Genomic DNA, 23,634 nt, shown 5'->3' on the forward strand with positions numbered 1-23,634 from the left:
GTGTGCAAGTTCCCACTCATTATCGTGTAGCTGCTCGTGTGCAAGTTGGCCACTGCATCCCTAACACTGCGATGTGGAGTAGTCTTCAAAAATAACCCACTAAGCGCAAAGTATTATTGGAAGTCTTAGCATTGTGGAAAGGCGCCATGCAAATGCAAGCCTTTCTAAAGGATGACATGACGTGTCATGCCTCACCTGTATGTGTGTGGTCATGGCCTACTTTGGAGCTGGAACCTGTACCCAACAGCAGTCCTCTGCTGTATAGGATGGACCGAAGGATTAAAAGGTAATGATGATATTCGACAGCTGCATGGGAAAATAGATTGTAAAGGGTGGGAAAATAGGCTCGGGAAGTTTAGGATGATACTTGACAAGCTGCATGACCTTGAGTGAGTCCTGTGAACATTCCTTTACAGGCTGATGGCACCTGCAGCTTGGTTTTTTTTGTAGCTGTGTTTTCTGTACCAGCCAGCACTTTTGTCTATCATACCTGTTGTTTTCTGTGCTGGCTGTTTGTTACACTGTATAAGAGAGAGAGAGAGTTTCGTTCCAAGCTGCTGGACTTTACCTCGGCTCAGAATTGCGAACGGTGCCAGGAACGAACTTAAACCTCCAGACCAGCCATCGATCGAGGGGCCCCCAACAGGTAGAAGAGGGTGAGACTTGTTGCTTTTTCTTGAAGGGCGTGAGACTTGTTTTTTTTAACCTTTTCTCTTCCATTTATTATTATCACTATAATCACTATTATTATTTAATAAACACTCATATTTAACACAGGGCTGTAGTCGAGCCTTCTCTTAATTATATTTACCCAAATCTGAAAAGAGTTGGATACACTCTGTGATCCAAGGCATCTACTGAGGGGGAGTATAGCGTCACTATCCACAATAGGGACATATGATAGTTTCAGCAGGTGGGCACATGGAACCCTCTGGCGTAACCTGCCTGACTGGCATCTGCTGGCCTTCCCGAAAGCTGACATTCCATTGGCTGAAACCCCACTGGAGGCAGGAAAGGAACCAGAAGAAAGAATTACACACAGTGAAGTGATTCCCACAGAGACTAAGGAGAACCTGAAGCATTTCAAATAATCAGGGCTTGAAGCTGCTTTAAAACATAGCAGTCTTATGCTGCCCTTCAAGTGAACTTTAGCATCTGATCCCTTTTTGTAGCTCTTTGTGTCACCTAAATGTGGTGAATAATGTACAGGAAGTTTCTGCTTATTCATGACATGAGATTTTATTCCTTGAATTTGCGCGTGGAGAAAATATGGGGCAGATACCATAGTTGTTGTACCTGGGCATACAGCATGCTGGGAAATTGCTGGGGTGGTAAGAGAGTTTGGCTTTAACTGGACGCAAGGCCAGGGACAGAAACCAAGACCTCAGTGTAGTCCCTTTTGTGACCCCTGAGCAAAGCAAAATTTGGTTGCCTAAGGCCCCAGGGTCCTTGTTAACCAACCCCACCCCTCCTGGCCCCTCCCTGAGGCCTCCACATTTTCCTGCATTTGCCAGAGCCTAAGAAATCCAAGATGCGCCAGCATCGCAGCAGCAAAACTGTGTTAATTTTAACATTTGTGCAATCATTAAACATTACCAGAAATTTCCGCTTCTGTTTCCAGTGGCTACCCTGTGCGTTGGTCGTCATGTGCGCTTCTGTGGCAGCCCTGATTAGCTCCCATTCCTCAGTGGTAGGCTCCGGCTTGTTCTGCATGGTCTTCACCACCTCCTCCCGTCGTCGCTTCTCCCGGTTTTCCTCAATCAGTTTCCTCTTCGCGATGCGTTTGTCATCATCCAGAACCACTAGACAGTGGAATGAAAAAGAGAAACCAGCTCACGGTCAGTCCTCACATCCGGCATTTTGAGGGAGCCCATGCCAACAGTGAGTGAAGGAAAAGTACCAAAGCGGTTAATAATCGGTGAGAAAACTGCACATAGTGGTTGAGAGTGAACCAAGGAGCTCACAAAACACTTGTAAATGGCAATCATAATGGGGTAGGGGTGTAAAAGGAGTAACAAGTACAAATCCCATGGTTTATCTCAACTGTTCAGAGTCTCACTTACCTTTTCTCTGGATTTGTACAAAAGTTTAGGGATGACAGTTCCCTGACGTGAATAAATGCCTTGACCAATCAGAATTCACTTGTGAACAAATCAGCGTCATATTTGTCATGCAGTTGTGAAATAATGTGTGTGATCTATATATACTGATACCATTTACTTTAGAGTTTGAATTTTGAACTAGTGGCATGTGGGTTTTGGGCCATATATATAAGGTGGGGTAGGGTTTGATGACTCATTTGTCAGTTTTTCTGGAGCAATGATTTTTAAACCAGCATGTGTGAGCGAGAACAGCTCCTGGAGTGAAAGTGGGGATTTATTTGCATTATGAAAGTTTTACAATCAGAGTAAAGACTGAAACCATTAACTTGCATTTGGTTTAAAAGAATAATGAATCGATTTCTTTTATTGATTAGGAGAAATACCCATAGGTTTGATTTCAGTTCAAAGAAGATGTGTTTGAGGTTAGATGTAAAAACAGTTCCTTCTGGAGAAAGGATGTAGTTCAGAACAGTCAGAAAATAGCTTACCTCAGTATAAAGGTTTAGTTAGAACCCTGAAGGGATTATTTGAAGCTTAGAAAGTTTAAACACATTTGTGTTACTAATCAAGGAAAAAGCTAACAAGCTCTCCAAACCAGGAATTGAAAGAAACAAGTTAAATCAAACCAATAAATGTGATAGATGAGGCAACACTCTGGTATTTAAGTATTGTAAAGTAATAGTGTCAGGATCCATAGATTTTATTTTATCATGTGTTTCGAAATGTTTCAAATTGTGTATTATATAAATAGCCTGGCACGTTCTATTTTATCTTCTTTTCTTTTGACGAATAAACTTCTGTTTCATTGTTGAAACCAAATCAGTAGCATTGTGAGCTTGCATTTCAGTTACAAATCACCTTGTTACATTAAACAAAAACAAAAAGATGATCTCTCAAAACAAAGGGTTGGTTTTTGTGCTGTACAACTGTATAACTAAAAAGCTCCTTATATAATAAATTAAAGAACTGCGGGGTGCTACAGATTGGACACAAATAAAAACTGTATTTGTTGGAAAAGTTCAGCAAGTCTGTGGGCAGAAAATAGAATTAATGTTTCAGGTCCATTGACTCTTCTTCAGAACTCCTAAAGTGATTTCTGCTTTGGGTTGCTTTCAATAGCTCCTTACTTGGCTCGGTGACATACTTTGTTTTATAATGCCCCCGTGAAGCATCTTGAATGTTAAATTCCATTAAAAGTGCTCCCTAAATATAAGTTTCAGAGGTTGTGGGAGGTGGTGGTGGGAAGTGGCTGGAGGGAATGGAGCATGGTTGTTTATTCCCTGCCTTTCTCACTCAGCTGACAGTGAGTCACAAAAGAAGTGGTCACCCAATGTTACCTTGTCCATGTTGTGATTTTTCATGTCTATGCCCAGACACTGGGTCTGCACAGGCTGGTGGGAAGATTGGAATTGAGTCCAACTCAGTCTACACCTGACAGGAAAATGTTTAGGAGCTAGAACCCAAGTGAATGATTCCTCATTGTATATTGGAGAGTCAAATAGTTGCCTTCTGTCTTTCAAAACACTACCATTCCGCATGGGAAGCAGGTGAACTCTCCAGGTAAGAGATGAACAAATATTCCCTACTCTCTGATATACACACTTATATCTGATACATCTACATAACAGTTCAATTTCGGAGGAGATTTTGCAGTATGTCTGACTGATAACTCTTGGTCTTGGCTGAAATTCAACCCAATTGGTGGACAAGGACATGTTCTTGCCAAGAAAAATGTCATCATTTTGAGTTGGCAGTCAGTCAGGGACAGAAAAATATAGAAGGGCTAAAGCAATAAAGCACTGCCTCCCTGCATTCCCCAAAAGAGAACTCAATATGACAAAGATGCCAGATTTGGTACCAAGACATTTACCCTGAAAACTAAGAGGAAGAATTGGTCTGCTCGCACAAACAACTTATTCCTCAAATCAATAAGGTCTGCAAATAATATCAGTTGTCACACATTAATTAAGTACACAGCATGTTAACATTCACTTCAAAAGTTGTGCTTACGACAAAACCTGTGAGATTATTTGAGGGACTCAAGTGTTCTAATATCAGAATGTACGCTGATCAAACTTTATCAAATCTAAATCCTCATTAAAAACACTTAATTTTTCCATAATTCTCCTCTATCACATGACAATCTGCACAGTTCTGCATTACCTGGATCAGCTCCACATATACTGGTTTTGAAAAGGTGTTTGCTGTTTAATTTGGTTTCAACAAAAACTTTTTTTTCCAGTGACTGATCCTCTACTTTGTTGCCTTGTCAAAGTTACAATCTTGTTACAGATAGTGGCTATTTAACCAAGTGAAACCTTTAGTCCTATCCATCTCTGATTAGTCCCATTCCACACAAGTCAATTCCAATGTTTTAACTGGATTGTTCTCTGCAGAACACACTGGCACATTGTCACTGCAGTGACTCAACTGGCCACTGCTTAAAGGTCACATTTAATTCAATGGTTTGGTGGTTACTGCATCTAAATTAACTCCTACTTGCCCACAAAGAGGCGGATATAAAAAGAAGTCAATAGCAATAGCAGTTGGATATTAGCACACTTCAGGTCAATGATTAATCCTTTCTATATGGTGCCAGCGAAATCAAGGCAAACACATATAGTCCTGCATGGAATGACACAGCACAGGAGAAAGACAATCAGCCCATCGGCCATAGAATTTTTACAGCATGGAAAGCCCCTTTATGTCCACACATTATGTCCAAACATTCGTCTATTCTATCCCCATTTTCCAGAAATTGGCCTGTAGCATTGTGTGTTTTGGCATTTCAAGTGCTCATTCTTAAATGTTTGTGAAGATTCCCTCTTCTAGCAGCCTTTCATACAGTGAGTTCCAGTTACACACAAGCCTCTGGGTGAAAAACAAATTCCCAAATCCCTTCTAAATCTCCTGCTCCTTACCTGGAAAACTGTTCCCTGGTTATGGACACCTCTACTAAAGGGAAAGGTTTGTCACTATGTACTGTGTCTGCCCCTCAGAACTTTGTAAAATCAATCAGAATCCACCACCCCCCACCTCAGCCTTCCCTGTTCAAAGGAAAACAACCCTAGTTTCTCTTCATAGCTGAAACGCTCCAGCCTAGCCAACATCCTGGTGAATTTCCTCTGGACCTTCTCCAGTGTAATCACATCCTTCCCATAATGTGGCAGCCAGAACTGCACACAGCACTCCAGCTGTGGTCTAAATAATGTTATATGCAGCTCCATAATAACCTCCTTGCTCTTGGTTTCAATGCCTCGACTAATTAAGGCAAGGATCCCATATGCCTTCTTCACCACTTTATCCACCTGCCCTGCTGCCTTCAAGAATATTTGGATATACAAACTATGGCCCCTCTAACTGCCTGTACTGAAGCTATTGAATTAGTATTTATTAACATGAGTACAATATAATTATTATAGCCAATATAACTAATAGTATAATAGTTTTTACATCAGTGGAAGGGAAGGGGCTGTGAGACATCTTGGTAGCTGCATGGGGAATTCCTGCTCCTTATTTGACCTTTTGCTCAAAACAGTAAGTGACCTTCTGAAGATCTATAAAAGGGCAACAGCAGAAGTACTAAAATAGGAAGGGAATTGAGGTGAATTATATTAACTGATAAGTAAAACTTACCCAGCACCAAGTTCGGATTTTAAAATCTGTGATAACACTGACAAACTCAGAGTGAGATTTTAACTCCTTTAAATTTTTCCAGAGAAACCAAGTTAAAATCAGGCTGACAATTCTGACATTCTGGGAAAGAATGGGTTACTGTGGAGATGATGAAGTAAGTTAATTGGAATCAATGGAGGCTTTACAAAGGGGGAAACGAGTGTAGGAGAGCTTTCTGGAACATTCTGAGGAACTCTAGATGTAACAATATTGATGGAAGAAATAAGGAAGTCATGAGACAGATGGAGAGATGAAGAAAGACAAATTATAAGCGACTGTACAATTTCCAAAAAAGACTGCGTGGCACAACTGGTCCATGCCAGCTTTTAGGCTACTACATCTCTCCAGCTAAGCCTATCAGCCTATTCTCACATATCCTCATGTGTTTATCTAGATTCCTATAAAACACATCTACATCAATTGCCTCAACTACTCCATGTGGCAGCAAGAAGGGAGAAGAGATGCATTTGGCTGAAGGCATGCCCATCAAAACTGGCACAGCAATCTCATTCACTGGACAAAGCTTTAAATATGTCCCATTGTCATTTTGCTCAAAGTACAAACAACAAGTCCACGACACAAGACGCCAGAAATTTGAAAGGCGGCTCTTACAATCCATCGCCATGCCGACGGCAGTGCATTTCTTGAATCGACAGAGCTGGCATTGGTTCCTGGTGATTTTGTCAATCACACAGCAGCCATCATATTTACAGGAATAGGCCGGGTGCAGGTTTTTCTGGATCGTTCTTCTGAAGAAACCCTAAAAAAAAGAAGAGGAGAGAAGTGTGATCGGAAGCCTGTTTGATGGCTCTTCTCATTTGCATTTTCAGTGAAGGTCAGTTCACTTGCGGCAACAATCGGATATCCTTGTAGTCACTTTTATGGGGTGAACCCCAGGATGTAAAAAAAAATGTTTCTGGGGCCCTGAGCATTAGGTTGACTTTTTTCTAATTTCAAAAATATACTTTATTCATAAAAAAAATCTCTTTGTATGCATACATTGCCACAAATGCAGTTTGGTTCTGTACAGCAGCATATCAAGTGAACAAACAAACATTTAAGGGTCCCAACCCGAAATGTTAACTTTCCTGCTCCTCTGATGCTGCCTGGCCTGCTGTGTTCCTCCAGCTCCACACTGTGTTATCTCTACATCATTGGAGTTTGATTCTGTCCAAAAAACAATACTATATTTACATATATTTGAGACTCTAGGAGACTCCGATAACTAAACAGACTCCCAATTAACTATAGGAACAAAAATAAAGTTGCTGGAGAAGGTCAGCGGGTCTGGCAGCATCTGTGAAGAAAAAAACGGAGTTAACGTTTTGGGTCTGGTGACCCTTCCTCATGGTCTGTTTTTCCCCTTCACAGATGCTGCCAGACCTGCTGAGCTTTTCCAGCAACTTTGTTTTTTGTTCCTGATTTACAGCATCCGCAGTTCTTTCAGTTTTTATTCCCCAATTAACTTCAGCAGGAAAACCTCAGTCCGTGGTCTTTCCCCACTGCACTTTGGGAGCAGCTGTCCCAAGCTTTAGTCTGTCCCTCAGCATGTAGTCCTGGACCTTGGAATGTGCCAATCTGTGACACTCGGTCAAGGTCAACTCCTTGCTTTGGAAAACTAACAAATTTCGGGCAGACCAAAGAGCATCTTTCACCGAGTTGATGGTCTTCCAGGTGTAGTCGATGTTTGTGTCAGTGTGGGACCCAGGGGACAGACCGTAGAGCACGGAATCCCACATCATGGAGCTGCTCAGGACGAATCTCAACAAAAACCATTGCATCTCTCTCCAGATTTCCTTTGCAAAGGCACATTCCAGAAGGAGACGTGTGACAGTTTCTACCCTCCTTCCCCTGCAGTTGCTTCGAGAGCAGGAGCAGTGGTGCAGACTGACCAGGCGTACAAGAGGGATCTCACAGGTAGTGCCCTTCTCACCAACAGCCAAGCGATGTCTTGGTGCTTGTTGGAAAGTTCTGGTGATGAGGCACTCTGCCAAATGTCTTTGTCAGTCTGCTGAGAGAACTACGTGACAGGATCCACTCTCTCCTTTTTCCACAGGGTCTCAGGGACACTAACGTGCTGACTACTTCCTGATGAACCTGTGGTCAAAGGTGTTTTTCTTGGCAAATTTCTCCACTAAGGACAGTTGATACAGAATGGTCCAGTGACTTGGAGCGTTCTGCAGCAATGAGGCCAGTCCTATGCTTCACCACACCAGGGACAGGTAGAACCTCAGAACTTTAGGCAAACCGCAAACATCACCCTGCGTCCCAACCCTGGAAGGGAAGCCCAAGTCGCACTGAACAAAATTCAACAAGTCTGTCCTGCAGTAACAACACACTGAAGGTGAATTTAAGTTGGTCCCACCCTCAAGAGCTCTGGGTGAATCAGACTGGGTGGTCAAACTCACCCACAGCCCAGCAACAATAATCCTGGGTAGCAAATGAATATTGAGGTAAACACAAGAGATCATTGGTGGGGTGGGGGTGTTGTATGTATGAGTGAAGAGGTTACCTTTAAAAAGGCTCCATACCCAATTGGCCATGCATCAGCAACACTGCAAGTTTGATTCAGATGGTGTGAGTCAGGTTTCTAGTTCAATCATTAATTCAAATTCCTCAAATTGTTTTCGGAAATGCCATGAGATTAATTTCATTCTTTCTCAAATTTTAATGATCCAAACATTGTGATTCCTTGTTTAATTAGTATGTTCAAAAAACCAGCCTCTCATTTGAGCGTTACGGCTAAATTGGTTACAAATTAGCATCATGTTCATCAGATGGCATGTCATTGTGAAGATAATTAGGTTTGTAATTTGAGTTATATAACTTCTGTTGTGCTTTGCCACTTTGCTATTCTTTTCTGCAAATAATTTCTGCTGTGACCATCTCTCCAGTGTTATTAATTTCTGTTATGTTATAGTTCAGCCTTCCATCCTCAGTGCTAATCACAAAGCAAATTACAGCAAGACTGAATGATTCAATTATTTTTGTTAGGTAAGGGTCTTAAAGGTTATGGAATCAAAGTGGGTAGATTGAGCTAAGATACAGATCAGCCAGGATTTAATTGCAGTGCAAACCCCAGCAACTGAAAGTCTACTCCTGTTTCTATGTTCCCACAGTGGCAATATTAATAACTTGAACTTACATCTTCCCAGAAGAAACATTTATATAAAAATTAACTTCAGTTGGCAAATGAGAGATAGTAAGAACTGCCGATGCTGGAATCAGAGATGACACAGTGTGGAGCTGGAAGAACACCGCAGGCCAGGCAGCGTCAGAGGAGCAGGAAAACAGGAAACCCATTTCTGAAGAAGGGTCCCGACCTGAAACGTCAGCTTTCCTGCTCCTCTGATGCTGCCTGGCCTGCTGTGTTCCTCCAGCTCCACACTGTGTTATCTCTTCAGTTGGCAAATCCTTTCTTTTTAGCACCTCTAGGATTTTATCATTGACCAATAGTTTGCCCAGCATTAATTTCTTGAGGTAGTTCTTACCAATCCCAATATGCAGAATAAGACAGACATTTCCCACCTTCCTAGACCAATTCTTATTTCCCTAATGCTTCACTGTCTCAGAACCAAGAATGACCTTGGGAATGGGCCTGTGTGGAACACAGTAGGGTACTTAGCCACTTGGATATGTTCTGCTACTCAAGGCTGATCGATGTTATACAGTCATAGAGTCATACAGCATGGAAACAGTCCCTTCAGTCCAACCTGTCTATGTCGACCATGTTCCCAAACTAAACTAGTCCCACTTGCCTGCGTTTGGCCCATATCCCTCCACACCTTTCCTATTCATGAAATTATCTAAATGTCTGTTAAACGTTGTAACTGTACCTGCATCCACCGCTTCCTCTGGCAGTTCATTCTACACACGAACCACCGTCCTCGCAAAAAGTTGCCCCCATGTCCTTTTTAAATCTTTCTCCTCTCACCTTAAATATACAGCCCCCCCACCCAGTTTTGAACTCCCACAGCTTAGGAAAATGACCTTTGCTATTCAAATTATCTATGCTCCTCATGATTTCATGAACGTCTATAAGGTCAGTCTTCATCCTCCTACGTTCCAGTGAAAAAAATCTCAGCCTATTCAGCTTATTTTTATAACTCAAACCGCTCCATTCCCAGCAACATCTTGTTAAATCTTTTCTGAACCCTCTCCAATTTAATAATAATCTTCCTATGACAGGGCGACTAGAACTGCACACAGTACTCCAGAAGAGGCCTCACCAACGTCTGTACAAACTCAGCGTGATTTAATATTTGTTGTGTTTAATTATGTACAGGTAGTGGGCACAAACTGAGCTTTCACTTGAGTACATTTAAGGAGACACTTACTAACTGTGTGATAATTGAGTTAGAAGGTGTGGGCTTGGAATGTGTAACTCTGTAAATAAATGTAAGACTTGGTAAAGATTGGTTCCAGTTCTGTAATTTATGAACTGACTATCTAAAAGATAAGTCCTGCACCTTAATTCCATTTTCCTGCATTGATTCTATAACCTTTAATACTCTTAACTGCAAAATCTATCAACTCGGTTTTGGCATTTTCAATTAATTCCTAGTCTCAAATGATGGAAACAGCATTCCAAGTTTGCCACTGATTCTGTTCATTGCATCACTGCAGCAACAGCACTGCAGAGTCTAATTATTTGTTAAGACTAGAGTAGCCGGGCATTCAGTTTTATACTTGAGAACAAGTTTTAGCTGGACTGGCCACTGCCCAGTATTGGAATGGCTTCACTTCTGGACTTTTAGTCTTTTGCCCCTTGCCTAAGTCAAGTAGTGTCATTCCTTGCTCCTCAATAGCGCATCAATACAATGAGAGTTTAGAAGTCAGGGTTCTCTTTAATATTATTTCCCTCCACTCCATCTTCTTTCCCTTACCCCTTCCCCATCTCTCCAATGACATGGAATCTCCTAATGGGATGCAGTCAAAGTTCACTTGCTGGTACCATTCAACTTATGTCCCAGTATGTCCAAATTTATTAGCCTTTGGTGTCAGCTACACTAGTTATGACCCTTTCTCAGCTTTGGTCTAGTGAAAGCAATAGAAACAACTTATATTTACATTAGCAAAGCTACAACAATCAATATTCAATTGCCCTTGTTTAAAATCACAGGCAGATTTATCCTGAGGCAATAGATTCTGAGTGGAAGATCTTCTCTGTGTGTCACATTGAATCTACATGCTATAACCCTGACAGTCCTTCACATTGCAGTGGCAACATATAATCCATAAAGGCTACTCCTGACTCTCGACTTCAGAATCATAACCTATATTGGGAGCTGGAGAAGATCAATACAGGCCATTGCATCAGAAGTCTTAGGGTCAACCAATGTGAACAGAGAGCTCTGATCTCTACACCTCACGGCTCTGCTGGTTAAAGTGAGTTTACAGTAACTCTGAGAGTTCAGTCCAAGATTACTGAGGGCTGCCTTATCGGTGATGGTTTGGCAGTTATGACTGGTGTCTTATTATAAACTGTTAGTCAGGCCTATGGACTGTATCACGAAGATTGGAAGTCTAGTTCATTTTGGAATGTCTTAACCAAGTGGAGATCTGGGCAGTCAGGGCAAAAGCCTGTTATAGAAACTGACTCATGTATCTTTATCTGTTTCCCTGCAAAATTCTCAGTCCTTGAAACCTAGCAACCATGTAAGGGAAGACTGAAATCGTTAATGTAATCAGATAAGGTTTGTGTTTTTGGGTAATAAAAGAGAGTAGGTCTACCTCAATTTATTTGGCAGCCCCATCATGTCACAAGCCTTCTCTAGGTTGGATTTGGGATGTTGTGGTCTTTGGTGGTCTTTTGCAATGTTGCTTTTCAACCATCTACGCATGATGATTCCCTCTTGATTCCCTCTCCCAGTTGGGAACTGCCTGGCTTCTTGCTGCTGTGTCATTTGCCTTCTGCAGATGGCACATCTTGGATAACAAATGCATCTCCAAGTATCTGTGGCAAATATGGTTAGAACTGGGACCAACCATGGGGTAAAATGTTGCTCTAACTGTTCAATCAGTTTCTCTCTCTCTCCCACGAATAAAATGCAGTGTTGCTGCTTGAAAGAATTACATCAGTTCACAAAACACATCCTTCAGAAAGTGAAGAGCCTCCAATCCAAACAAAAGAAGGCCATTTGGCCCCATCAACCTGTCCTGTCTTTTTGAAAGAGCAATCAATAGTTATGTTTGGATATTGGCAAGTTCATCCATTTGTGATTTATAAAACCCTCATTTCACACTTTCCATCTCTAACTTAATAGGTTTAACAGAACATCATATTACAGTTTTGAGTCTTAATTAGCTTGTACTGCATTCAAGTTCCAATAAGGCTCATAATTTGCCAGTCTCACACAACAAGGTTACAAAGTTGTCTGGTATAAGGAATTTGGAAACCACACCGTGAAGATCAGAGGGGGCATTAGTCTACATCCAGCATTTGTTATAATTAACCTGGAAATGCATGATGTGATAGAAAGGAGATTGGCTCCATTCTCTATCTGTTAACTCTAAAGCACAATTCGCCAACACTGTATAATTAGCAGTGATCACAGGTATATTTCTCTCCTATTGTCCTGAATCTACCTTGTCAAATTGACAACTCTTCATGTGTCACCTTTGACGAGAAAAATACAGAGACCAAAGACATTTCTGTAGCAACTTTCCCATCTCCAAATTCACCTGATACCTTGAAAGTAATTCATGAGCTAAGTTGCAATAGCAGATGAGATAAGTGCAAATAGCAAACTCCCACCAGCTGCAATGAGCAGCATAACCAAATGACCTGGTTTGTTGGTTAAAAAAAATGACTATTAAATATAATTGCCTGCTTTTGTTTAAATTTTGCCATGGGGTCTTTTACATGTCCCTGATCAAGCAGAAAGGGCTTTGCTTTAATGTTCTTCTCAGAGTACACTCCCTCTAACAGTACAGCACTCCTTTCATATCGACATAGATTAGAAACTCTAGTATTAGTGTTGGATTTGAAAACATAGCCCAGGTTGTGGTTCTGAAGTCCCACTTTAGAATTTGAGCACAGAATCCAGGCAGAACCTTTAATCCAGAACTCTGAGCCACACAGAGCTGAAGATTCCAATAGTTCTTTGATCGTGTTATCTGATTTCAGGAATAGTACAATTATGACACACCCTTGACTACCAATGCAAAGTGGCAGAAGTGTGTACCATCTGTAAGATGCACTGCAGCAACTCACTTGGGCTTCTTAGGCAGCACCTTCCAAATGCGTGACTTCTACTATCTAGAAGGACAAGGGCAGCAGATACATGGGAACACCACCTCCTGCAAGTTCCACTCCAAGTCACTCACCAACCTGATCTGGAAATATATCGTTCTTCCTTTAGTGCCTCTGGGTCAAAATCCTGTGACTCCCCTCCTTACAGCACTGTGACTGTACCTACAATACATGGACTGCAGAGGCTCAAGAAAGTAGCTCACCAACTCCTTCTCAAGGGCAGTTAGGGATGGGAAATAAATGTAGGCCGAACCAATGATGCTCACAACTTGTGTGCAAATTTAAAAAAAAAGACGGAATAAAGTTAGCCAGAATTTTAACTTGTAATCACTATCTCACGGTTATCTGCTTAAAAATGGAGGCTTTTTAAAATTGCTCATGAGATGTGGGAACCCATCTTGCTAATAAGTGATTGGCTTGATTAACCGTTTCAGAGGGCAGTTTAAAGATAATCACAAGGCTATGCATCTGGAGTCTCATATAAAACATGCCAGGTAAGGCAAACAGATCTTCCTTAAATGTCAATCATAAACCAGGTGGATTTTTCTTTTCTATAAGAATCCAGTAGTTTACGGCCACTATGACTGAGACCAGCTTTTTATTCCAGAGATAGCAGGAACTGCAGATGCTAGAGTCACAGACAATACAGTATGGAGCTGGAGGAACACAGCATGCCGGGCAGTATCAGAGGAGCAGGAAAGTTAACGTTTTTGGTCAGGACTCTTCTTCGGAAAAGGGAGGGGGAAAGAAGCTGGGAAATAAATAGAGGGAGGAGGGGTGGGGCTGAGGAAAGATAGGTGGGATGGTGACAGGTGGATGCAGGTAGGGGGTGGTGGGGATTGGTCAGTGGGAAGGGTGGGGTGGATAGATGGGGAAGAAGATGGACAGGTTGTGTCAGGTCAAGAGGGTGGGGACGAGAGGGAGGGTTGGACATGGGATGAGGCCAGGGGGTGGGAAGATTTTAAAACTGATGAATTCCATGTTTAGGCCATCGGGCTGTTGGCTCCCAGGACAGAATGAGGTGCTGCTCCTCCAGTTTCCGGGTGGCATCATTGTGACACTGGAGGAGGCCCAGGATGGACATGTCACCCAGGGAGTGGGAGGGGGAGTTAAAATGTTTGGCGATCGAAAGGTACTGTCGTTTGTCGTGTACAGAGCACAGATGCTCCACGAAACGGTCTCCGAGACTGCGCTTGTTCTCACAGCTGTAGAGGAGGTCACATCAGGAGCAACAGATACAGTAGACCAAGTTGACGGATGTGCAGGTGAACCCCTGTCTGATATGAAAGGTTTGTTTTGGGCCTTGAATGGAGGTGAGAGGGGAGGTGTAGGGGCAGGTGTAGCACTTCCTGTGGTTGCAGGGATAGGTGCCGGGGAGTGGTGGGGTTAGTGGGGAGTGTGGAGCGGACGAGGGAGTTGCGGAGAGAGCGGTCCCTATGAAAGGCAGCTGGGGTGGGGAGGGAAATATCTCTTTGGTTGTGGGGTCAGATTTTTATTCCAGATGTGTTTAATTAACTGAAGTTAACTGCTGTGGTGCTATTTGACTTACCATTACTCTCACAGTGACGTAACCATTATGGGGCTGTTCCCATGGTTGAAGTGAGCTGAGGGCAGAGTTTACTTGGCTGCAACACTTATTAAGGTTTAACTACTTTGCTGGCACTGCCTACAAATCCTGTATGAAGGATGCCTGTTCATTTGAGGCACTGGAGTTTTCCGAATAAGGAACTGAATCCGTTGTTTCAGCAGCGGTCTTCAAAATGTAAGGATTGACAAATGCACAAACTGCCAACACTTTGCATATTAGAATAAGGGAAAACACAGCAAACACGAATGTAAAAAATGTAAACTCTGGACTCTATTAAAATCAAGTTGAACGTTACCATCTGTTTAGCTGGGTATAGTGGGGTTATCTGCCTCCAGCCTCACCTTACAGCCTTCACATGTAATGCAGCGGTAATGGTATCCTGTCGCTTTATCACCGCAAACTACACAGGGTTCATCTTTCTCCAGATAGCTGGGAATGTACCCTGAAACACAAAGGCACAAAGAATCAGAATGGATCAAAGGAATCTCTCATGGAGAGTGATATAAAGACAACACACACCACAGAGTTATGCAGAGAATTTCAAACTTGAGCTCTTAAATTCCTCGATTTTGTTGGAAGTACCTTTCAATATTGCACCTTTCATAATCTCAAAACACTTTGCAGCCAATGAAGTATTTTTCAAAATGTCACTCTTGTTATGTAGGATACGTTTGTACACATCAAATTCTCACAAACAGAAATGATGAGCAACTGATCTGTTTTGGTGGTATTAGTTGAAGGATGAATATTGGCCAGGCCGAACTTGCTTGCTGTTCAGCAAATAACGCTACAGAATGTCTGATGTCCAACTGAGAGGGCAGACAGGGACTCAGCTTCAGCTCTTATTTGAAAGGCTGCGCTTCATAGAATCCCTACAGAGTGGAAACAGGCCCTTCGGACCAACAAGTCAACACCGACCCTCAGAGCATCCCACCCAGACCCATCCACCTATAACCCACCTAATCTATACATCCCTGAACAGTACAGGCAATTTAGCATGGCCAATCCACCTACCCTGCATATCTTTGGACTGTGGGAGGAAACCGGAGCACCGGGAGGAAACCCACACAGACACAGGGAGAATGTGCAAAATCCACACAGACAGTCACCCAAAGGTGGAATTGAACCTGGGTCCCTGGCACTGGGAGGCAGCAGTGCTAACCACTGTACCACCTTTTAACAATGCAGCACTCCCTCAGTACTAAATAAAAACTGAAAGAACTGCAAATGTTGTAAATCAGGAACAAAAACAGACCTGAAACGTTAACTCTGATTTTTTCTTCACAGATGCTGCCAGACCTGCTGAGGTTTTCCAGCAGCTTCTGTTTTTACTTCCTCAGTACGGTCAGCCGAGATTATGTACTCAAGGACCTTAACATGCAGCTTTCATATTGGGAGCTACCTGTGTTAGGGGGAGGCGATGGCCTAGTGGCATTATCACTGGACTGTTAATCCAGAGACATTAGAACATAGAACAGTACAGCACAGTACAGGGCCTTCGGCCCATGATGTTGTGCCGAACTTTTACCCTAAATCTAAGGTCTATCTAACCTCCACCCCTACCTTATACTATCATCCATATGCCTATCTAATAGCCGCTTAAATGCCCCTAATGAGGCCGACTCCACTACCCTCTCCGGCAATGCATTCCACTCCCCTACCACTCTGTGTAAAGAACCTACCTCTGCTGTCACCCCTATATCTACCGCCACTCACTTTAAAACTATGCCCCCTCGTAATAGCTACCACCACCCTAGGAAAAAGTCTCTGGCTGTCCACTTTATCTATACCTCTGATCATTTTGTACACCTCTATCAAGTCACCTCTCATCCTTCGTCGTTCTAAAGAGAAAAGCCCTAGGTCTCTCAAACTTTCCTCATAAGACCTCCCCTCCATTCCAGGCAACATCCTGGTGAATCTCCTCTGCACCTTTTCCAATGCTTCCACATCTTTCCAGGTAATGTTCTGGGGACCCGGGTTCGAATCCCACCATGGCAGATGGTGGAATTTGAATTCAATAAACAAAATCTGGAATTAAGAATCTAACGATGACCATGAATCCATTGTTGATTGTTGGAAAAACCCATCTGGTTCACTAATGTCCTTTAGGGAAGGAAAGCTGCCATCCTTACCTGGTCTGGCCTACATGTGACTCCAGACCCACAGCAATGTGGTTGACTCCTAACTGCAAATAGGGATGGGCAATAAATGCTGCCTGGCCAGCGACACCCTTATCCCATGAATGAATAAAGAAAAAAAAATCACTGAGCCACAGCTGAAAACTGTCGGGTGTTCCTGCATACAGATCAGGAAGGGCCATGGGTAATCACTGCACTAGTTTGGGTTCGTTGCCTGAACCCAAGCAGCAGTGGACATCTAAAGACTCATGTTATGTAAACTGTCAGGGTTGGAGACTTTACATGTACGGCAACACAAGACACACAGCCCAATGTATAAGGAGCCCATTAATGTTGTGGAGATGGAACCTCACCCTCCTGCCTTGCTGTAAGAACACCTCCAAGCTGTCACCATTTGAACTTACCCGATCCCAGACCTAGGTACCTGGATGTTCCTGACTGTCTGCCCCTCTCCTGAGGTTACATCCCTGTTCAGGTGACCATACAGACAGGGAACAGAGTCCACCAGCACAATAAAAGTCCTTAGGGGTTGGTGGGCCCCACAACGGCTGGGATGCATCAGCACCCCTGGAGATGAGAGCTTGGTTAAATTTTGACGAATTTCTGTTATAATTTTCCATGAAGCTTTTCTGATTTTTTGTTTGTCACTGGGGGCTGTCTAATCAGTTTTATTTCACTGAGAAAGAGTAGAGTGTGGGGACAGCTTGCAGTCCCTTTCATGCCCACTGTTGCTACTGGTGCTGTTGGGCCTATAGCTACAATCAGATTGGCCAAAGCTCTCTGAGGCAGGACATCTGCCCGAGTGACTGGCAGAGGCCTCACCCCCAGCCAATGTTCCTTGATGGTCATGGGCCGCTTTGATTGATGTCGGTGTGCTCCCCCAGGTCTTCCTAAACCACGCCATCTGGAAAAACCTACCTGTAGTTCAAGTCCCACAGTGTCTGCAAGAAATTTTAATATTTGCTTTGCCTGGGGATTTTAATGTTAATGCAACAACAGGTGCAAGTGAAAAACATGGTATTAAATCAGATAAATTCTGTCGGCTACAAGGCCATAAGGTCACATGTACCTGTTTGCTTCTCTGGTAGAGTGATAAACTGGATGGGGGTCACGAAAAGGACAATATGTAAATAGAAGAGCAAGATTAATAGGGGTAAGCACAGATTCTAATATATTTTCAACAGTTCAGGCTTGCCTGCTTGCTGCTAAGCACAGGGGATTGCAGTTCTGCTGTGCAGCTGCTATGATGGATTAGGTACAGTCTTCAGAAGCCCACAATCATCAGTCAGGCACTGAGGCTGGAGAAGGAGAAGAAATAACCTGTTCTGGAACTCTCACCAAGAGCAAAAGGAAACGACTGAGAGTGGATGGAACGTACAACTCAAACCTCCAGTGGAAGGATCATTTCATTCACTTTGATTCAATGACAAGGCAGTGATGCAGATCATCTGGAATTTGCTTCCAGCTCATCATTTTCACTTGTAGTCATTGCTGCTGCAAAAATGCAACCCTTCCCCATCTTCCCTCCTCACCCCAACTCCAAACCAACCTGTTTAATGTTTGGGCTAAACACTGAACTCACATTCATAATTGTCACCAATCTGTAGTCCACAGTGCGATATATAACTTTCCCTGCATTCACCTCATCTTTCTCAATCCCAAATAACATTAACTCAAAATATTCCCCTTCAGTGAGACAGATGAGAAAAGGGGGCGAGCTATTGGATGGAGAATACATACAGGTGATAGTGAAGATGGTGTTGTACCATGTAAGTAAAGAGACTTGACATATGTTTTACTGAAACCAATACAGAAATTCTAGAAAACCTTGAAATATTACAGAGGATTGTCCTTTTAGCAACCAGGTTAGTTTTCCTCTGTTGCTAAGACAATGGTGTGCAAGACGATGGAGTATACACAACACACAGTAGCAGGAGCGTGTACCACCTACAAGATGTACTGCAGAAATTCACCAAAGATCCTCAGACAGCACCTTCCAAACCCATGACTATGTCCAACTAGAAGGACAAGGGCAGTAGATACATGGGATCACCACCACCTCTGAGTTCCCCTCCAAGCCATTCACCATCCTGACTTGGAAATATATCACCATTCCTTCATTGTGGGTCAACCTACAGCAGGTGGACTGCAGTGGTTCAAGAAGGCAGCTCACTACCACCTTCTCAAGGGCAGCTGGGGACAGGCAATAAATGCTGGCCCAGTCAGCGATGCCCACATCCCATAAAATGAAACAAAAAAGGCCAATTATGTCCCCAGTCTACTTAGGATGATCAGCAATATGAGAGAAGGCATCTCCTGCGGCAGAGTAGGTAGCGTCCCCACCTCTAGGCAGAAGGTTGGAGGTTCAAATCCCACCTTGGGATGTGATAGCTGTGGAGGTATTTCATAACACACCCAGACAGGTTGATTGAAACAGAAATTGCTGAAGAAACATGGCAGGTCTGGCAGTGTTTGTGGAGAGAAAGCAGAGTTAATGTTTTGGTTCAGGGTCCCTGGGCTCAAAACGTTAAGTTAGCTTTCTCCACATAGATGCTACCAGACCTGCTGAACTTCTCCAGCAATTTCTGTTTTTGTTTCAGATTTCCAGCATCTGCAGTTCGTTGTTTTATCTTTTGGTTCATTCAAACATTTTCTTTAGGCGGCGTCTCTAGCATTACAGCTGCATCAAGCAACTTCCACTCATCAAATTGTTGCTCGCCGATGGGTAGTTAAGGGTTCTACTACGATCGATCGTCCCGGGACAATATTACAGTCCTAGTTTAAACACAGGCATAAGAACTGCACTCCAGAACTGAAATGAGACTAAGTACCTTTGACATGAAGACAGCACTTAGCAGAGCGAGGGACCGAAGAACCTTAGGGAAATGGAAGTCAACAGCAATCAGGTGATACCCCTTCCGTGGCTGGAGCTGTTCCTTGTGCAGTGGTAGTGTGCCTACCTCTGAGCCAGGAGGTGTGGATTTCAAGTTCCCACCTGCTCCAGAGGTGTGTCATAACATCTCTGAACAGGTTGATTAGGAAAATATGTACCTGGTGCAGAGCGGTTGTTGTTGGAGTCCAATCATCTTGCTGCAAACATTGCTGTAGGAGGTCCTCAGGACAGTCTCCTGACCCAACCTCAGCAACCATTCACCATGTTTGGAAACGATCAAGCCGAGAGGATATTAGAGGTGAAATATTCAGAAACAGTTACTGGATGGACAGGGGGTGGTGAGCCTCCGCTGATCAAATAGCTCTCCTAATCCTGACTTCTGTTTAAATCCCCCCAAATGAAGTTTTGCAAAACCAATGAAGCAAGCCTGTGAAATACTAAATTACATCTTTTATGTTTGTTGTCCCAGATCATTGAGCGGAGGGAAGTCATTACTCAACTGATGTTCTGTTTTTCTCCTTTGATGTTTTGTACAGTGCCTTGACAAGTTTTCACGTGTCAATGCTCTTTCGCTGCTCTGCTTAAGAGGTTACTATTCATGTGTGTGCCTTGATCACCGAGTGTCGTGATGCTACTTGACTGCAGAGGGCATCACAGACCAGACTGACTCTGCAATCCAAAGACTTCCACATATGTGCCCACTATAGGAACAGGTTTGATGGGTGACAACCGGCCTTCAAGAGGGTATTGGACAACCATTCAGATAAAAGTAATGTGCAAGGGTTTGGGTGAAAGCAGGACATTGACACGAGGTAATGATGTTCATTTGGACAGTCAGTACAGGTACGATGGGCTGAATGGATTCCTCTGCTCGATAAGACGCCTATGAATCTGTGATCTGACTGGGGAGTAATATCACCAACTATAGGGCCCTCACCTGAGAGATATGGTAGTGTCATTATCTTACTGATCTAGTAACCTAGTGGCCCAGATTGATGATATGGTGATATGAGTTTAGATCCCATCATGACAGCTGGGGAATTTAAATTTCTTTAATTAAATAAAGAGCTAGGAGGGGAGGCTTTCATTTTTTAGGATGACCAAGAAACTACTTGATTGTTGCAAAATAAACCCATATGGTTCTTTCATGTTCTTTAGTGAAGGAAATCTGCTGTCCCTACTCAGTCTGGTCTATATGTGACTCCAGACCCGCAACAATGTGGCTGACTCTTAAATACTCTCCAAAACAGCTGAGCAAGCCAAGCTGTATTTGAGAAGCTGGTCTCCGCAATACCTTCTTAAGGACAACGAGCAAAAGGCAATGCATTCTGTTCTGCTGCCAATGCTGTCTAATGTGGCTAAATTCATCAAGAAAAACACTGGCCAGGACTAGTTTTTCTAAATTCATTCATGATATGAGTGCATTTAGACCAGCATTTATTGCCCATCAATCACATTGCTGTGGGACTGGAGTCAGACGTAGGCCAGACTGGGTAAGGGTGGCAGATTCCTTCCCTGAAGGACCAGACGGATTTTTCCAACAATTGACAATGGATTCATGGTCATCATTAGACTCTTAATTCCAAACTTTTTTTCAAATTTAATTCAAATTCCACCATGGCAGGATATGAACCTGGGTCTCTGGAATTAACAGTCTATTTACAGTATCACTAGGCCATCGCCTCCCCATTTCATTTAGCCACTGAAGGTGGGAGCTTACTGGTGTGATTTCAAGACTAATGCTGCAAGCTGGTGGACAGAAGTTATTCAATTAAACAGTTACAGTTCATTTACGCATCCAGCGAAATAAGCCCTTGAATTTAGTTTTGAATAATAAGTGAACATAGTTGCTGCCAACTTGTAATCCCCTGAGGCCTCCAAAAGTACTTTCACACTAAGTTGAGACATAAAAATAGAGGTGAGTCATCCTAGACTATTTCACATTTGGATCTCACCACACACTATGCCAACCAACAACCTACAGGAAGTGAGTGCCATCTATTTATAACAGAAAACTGTTCATATTATGAGCAACTTGGTGACATTTAGTCATTCAAGAGAACGTTTGATCAATTTCTAGAAAGGCACTGGGAGTCCCGAGATGGACATTAAATTTCTGTGGTTGCTTTGACTGGGTTAAGTAACGGATGCAGCACCAGTCACAGGTCCATGTCTGCTCTGGATGCAAAATACTCTCAGTGCACACTGAAATGTGATTTCCCTTTGGGTTCTTCATACCCATTGCCCAATTAATAATCATGTTGAAACGACACTGATGATACTGAATTTGCCACAAATGAGTAGAAAGTCCAGAACTAAAGTTTTGTGTGGGACACTAAGCATTGTTGCACCTCACCACTTTTGTATTAAAACTGACATGATGCTGTCTCACTGTCTGCGTGGGGTTTGCACATTCTCCCCGTGTCTGTGTGGGTTTCCTCCGGTTTCTTCCCACAGTCCAAAGATGTGCAGGCTAGGGTGGATTGGCCATGCTAAATTGCCCCGTAGTGTTCAGGGATGTGTAGATAAGGGGGGTTATGGGGGATGGGTCTGGGTGGGATGCTTTGTGGTTCGGTGTGGACTTGTTGGGCCAAAGGGCCTGTCCCCACACTGTAGGGATTCTATGATTCTATGAATATTGAATGCAGTACCTATCAGACTAGACCTTAGCAGCATGAATCAGCTTGGGTCATCAGTGACATTGACCAGTCACTGCTTTTCAAGGATTGAACACAATTATATTTAGAACGTTAAACAAAAGCTGATCAAAATATTGATTTATAAAAAGGACGGACATTCTTTATGCATGGCTTCCCTCCTTGTAGAAAGGTCCCAGGCTGTTGGCAGCTGTCTGGTATCTTGCCCAAGTATCGATGCTTCAGGTCTGAAGCTAGACAACAGCTTCAGGCAGCTGCTGTATTCTGGATGGTTCCCAGCACCTACATGCAATGCTGTTTCCAGCAGAGGTCAGTGCTTTATCATAAGAAGCAGGAACGCTGAATGATTTTTGCACCGTCTCATCCAGGGTCACTTGAGGCCAGCATTTCAGTTCCCCCATCAGTCCCCCAAGCTTGATCAGTATAAGTCAATGCTCCAATCTGTTTACCTTCCTGATCGTTGTGTTCCAGTAGTATAACATACTGAGGCAGTAATCCATCACAATCATCGAAATTTTAAAAATAATATTTTCTGAATCTGTTTTAATATAAGAAATGTATAAACAGATTTTAGATGTGAAATTAAAGTGAGTGATATTTGATTTTAATCCAATGTTTTGCACACCTATATAGATATTTTGAAATGTATATTTTACATGAAATTCTTGCCATTTTTCCTCACCTAATGCTTTCATTGGCCTCTCTCAGCTTCCTCTTCTCTCCTTTAACTAGAGGTGGATTCTTGTGGAATTGGAAATACTGGAGGTGGTCATTGTCTGGCATTTGTGTGGCATTAATGTTTCTTGACACTTGTCGGCCCAACCTGGATAATGTCCAGGTCCAACTGCATTTTGACGTGGACTGCGTCAGTATGCGTGGAGTCCCAAAAGGGCACTGAATATTGTGCAGTCATTGGCGAACATCCCAACTTCTGCCCTTACGACGGAACAAGGGCATTGATGAAAATGTTAACGGTGGGAGGGCCTAGGGCTGTGTGTATGCAGATAAGGCAGCTCATTTGCAAATAGCAAGTACCCATAAATGTAAATAAACAATCAGGTCATTTATTTGGTGGTACTGAGTAAAGGGTTAGTGCTTAGTCCCTTGGAAACTCTCTACTTTTAGAGTAGTGTCCACCGAAGCAGACAGATGAAGCTCCAATTTAACATCCCAGCTGGAAAATGACACCTCTAACAATGCTGCACTCCCTCAGTATTACACTGGTGGCAGTTTGGATGAGATAACAAGGTGTAGAGCTGGATGAACTCAGCAGGCCAGGCAGCATCAGAGGAGCAGGAAAGCTGACGTTTCGGGTCTGGACCCTTA

General features: G+C 43.0%; 1 protein-coding gene across 3 annotated transcripts in view; it reads right to left on the minus strand.

The window, feature by feature from the left end:
* Nucleotides 1–695: 695 nt before the first annotated feature.
* Nucleotides 696–23,634, minus strand: part of LOC109913410 (thyroid hormone receptor alpha) — a 296,276-nt gene continuing 273,337 nt past the window's right edge. For all 3 annotated transcript variants that reach the window (XM_048614741.1, XM_048614743.1, XM_048614744.1), the window contains 4 exons: nt 14,962–15,062; nt 6,390–6,537; nt 1,597–1,802; nt 696–1,001 (listed from right to left, as the gene is read on the minus strand). In XM_048614741.1, the coding sequence (XP_048470698.1) occupies nt 879–1,001; nt 1,597–1,802; nt 6,390–6,537; nt 14,962–15,062 (578 nt within the window). In that variant the 3' untranslated portion in view covers nt 696–878. The remainder of the gene's footprint in view (nt 1,002–1,596; nt 1,803–6,389; nt 6,538–14,961; nt 15,063–23,634) is intronic.

Source organism: Rhincodon typus, chromosome 30 (genome assembly GCF_021869965.1).
Source record: "Rhincodon typus isolate 14 chromosome 30, sRhiTyp1.1, whole genome shotgun sequence".
NCBI lineage: Eukaryota > Metazoa > Chordata > Chondrichthyes > Orectolobiformes > Rhincodontidae > Rhincodon > Rhincodon typus.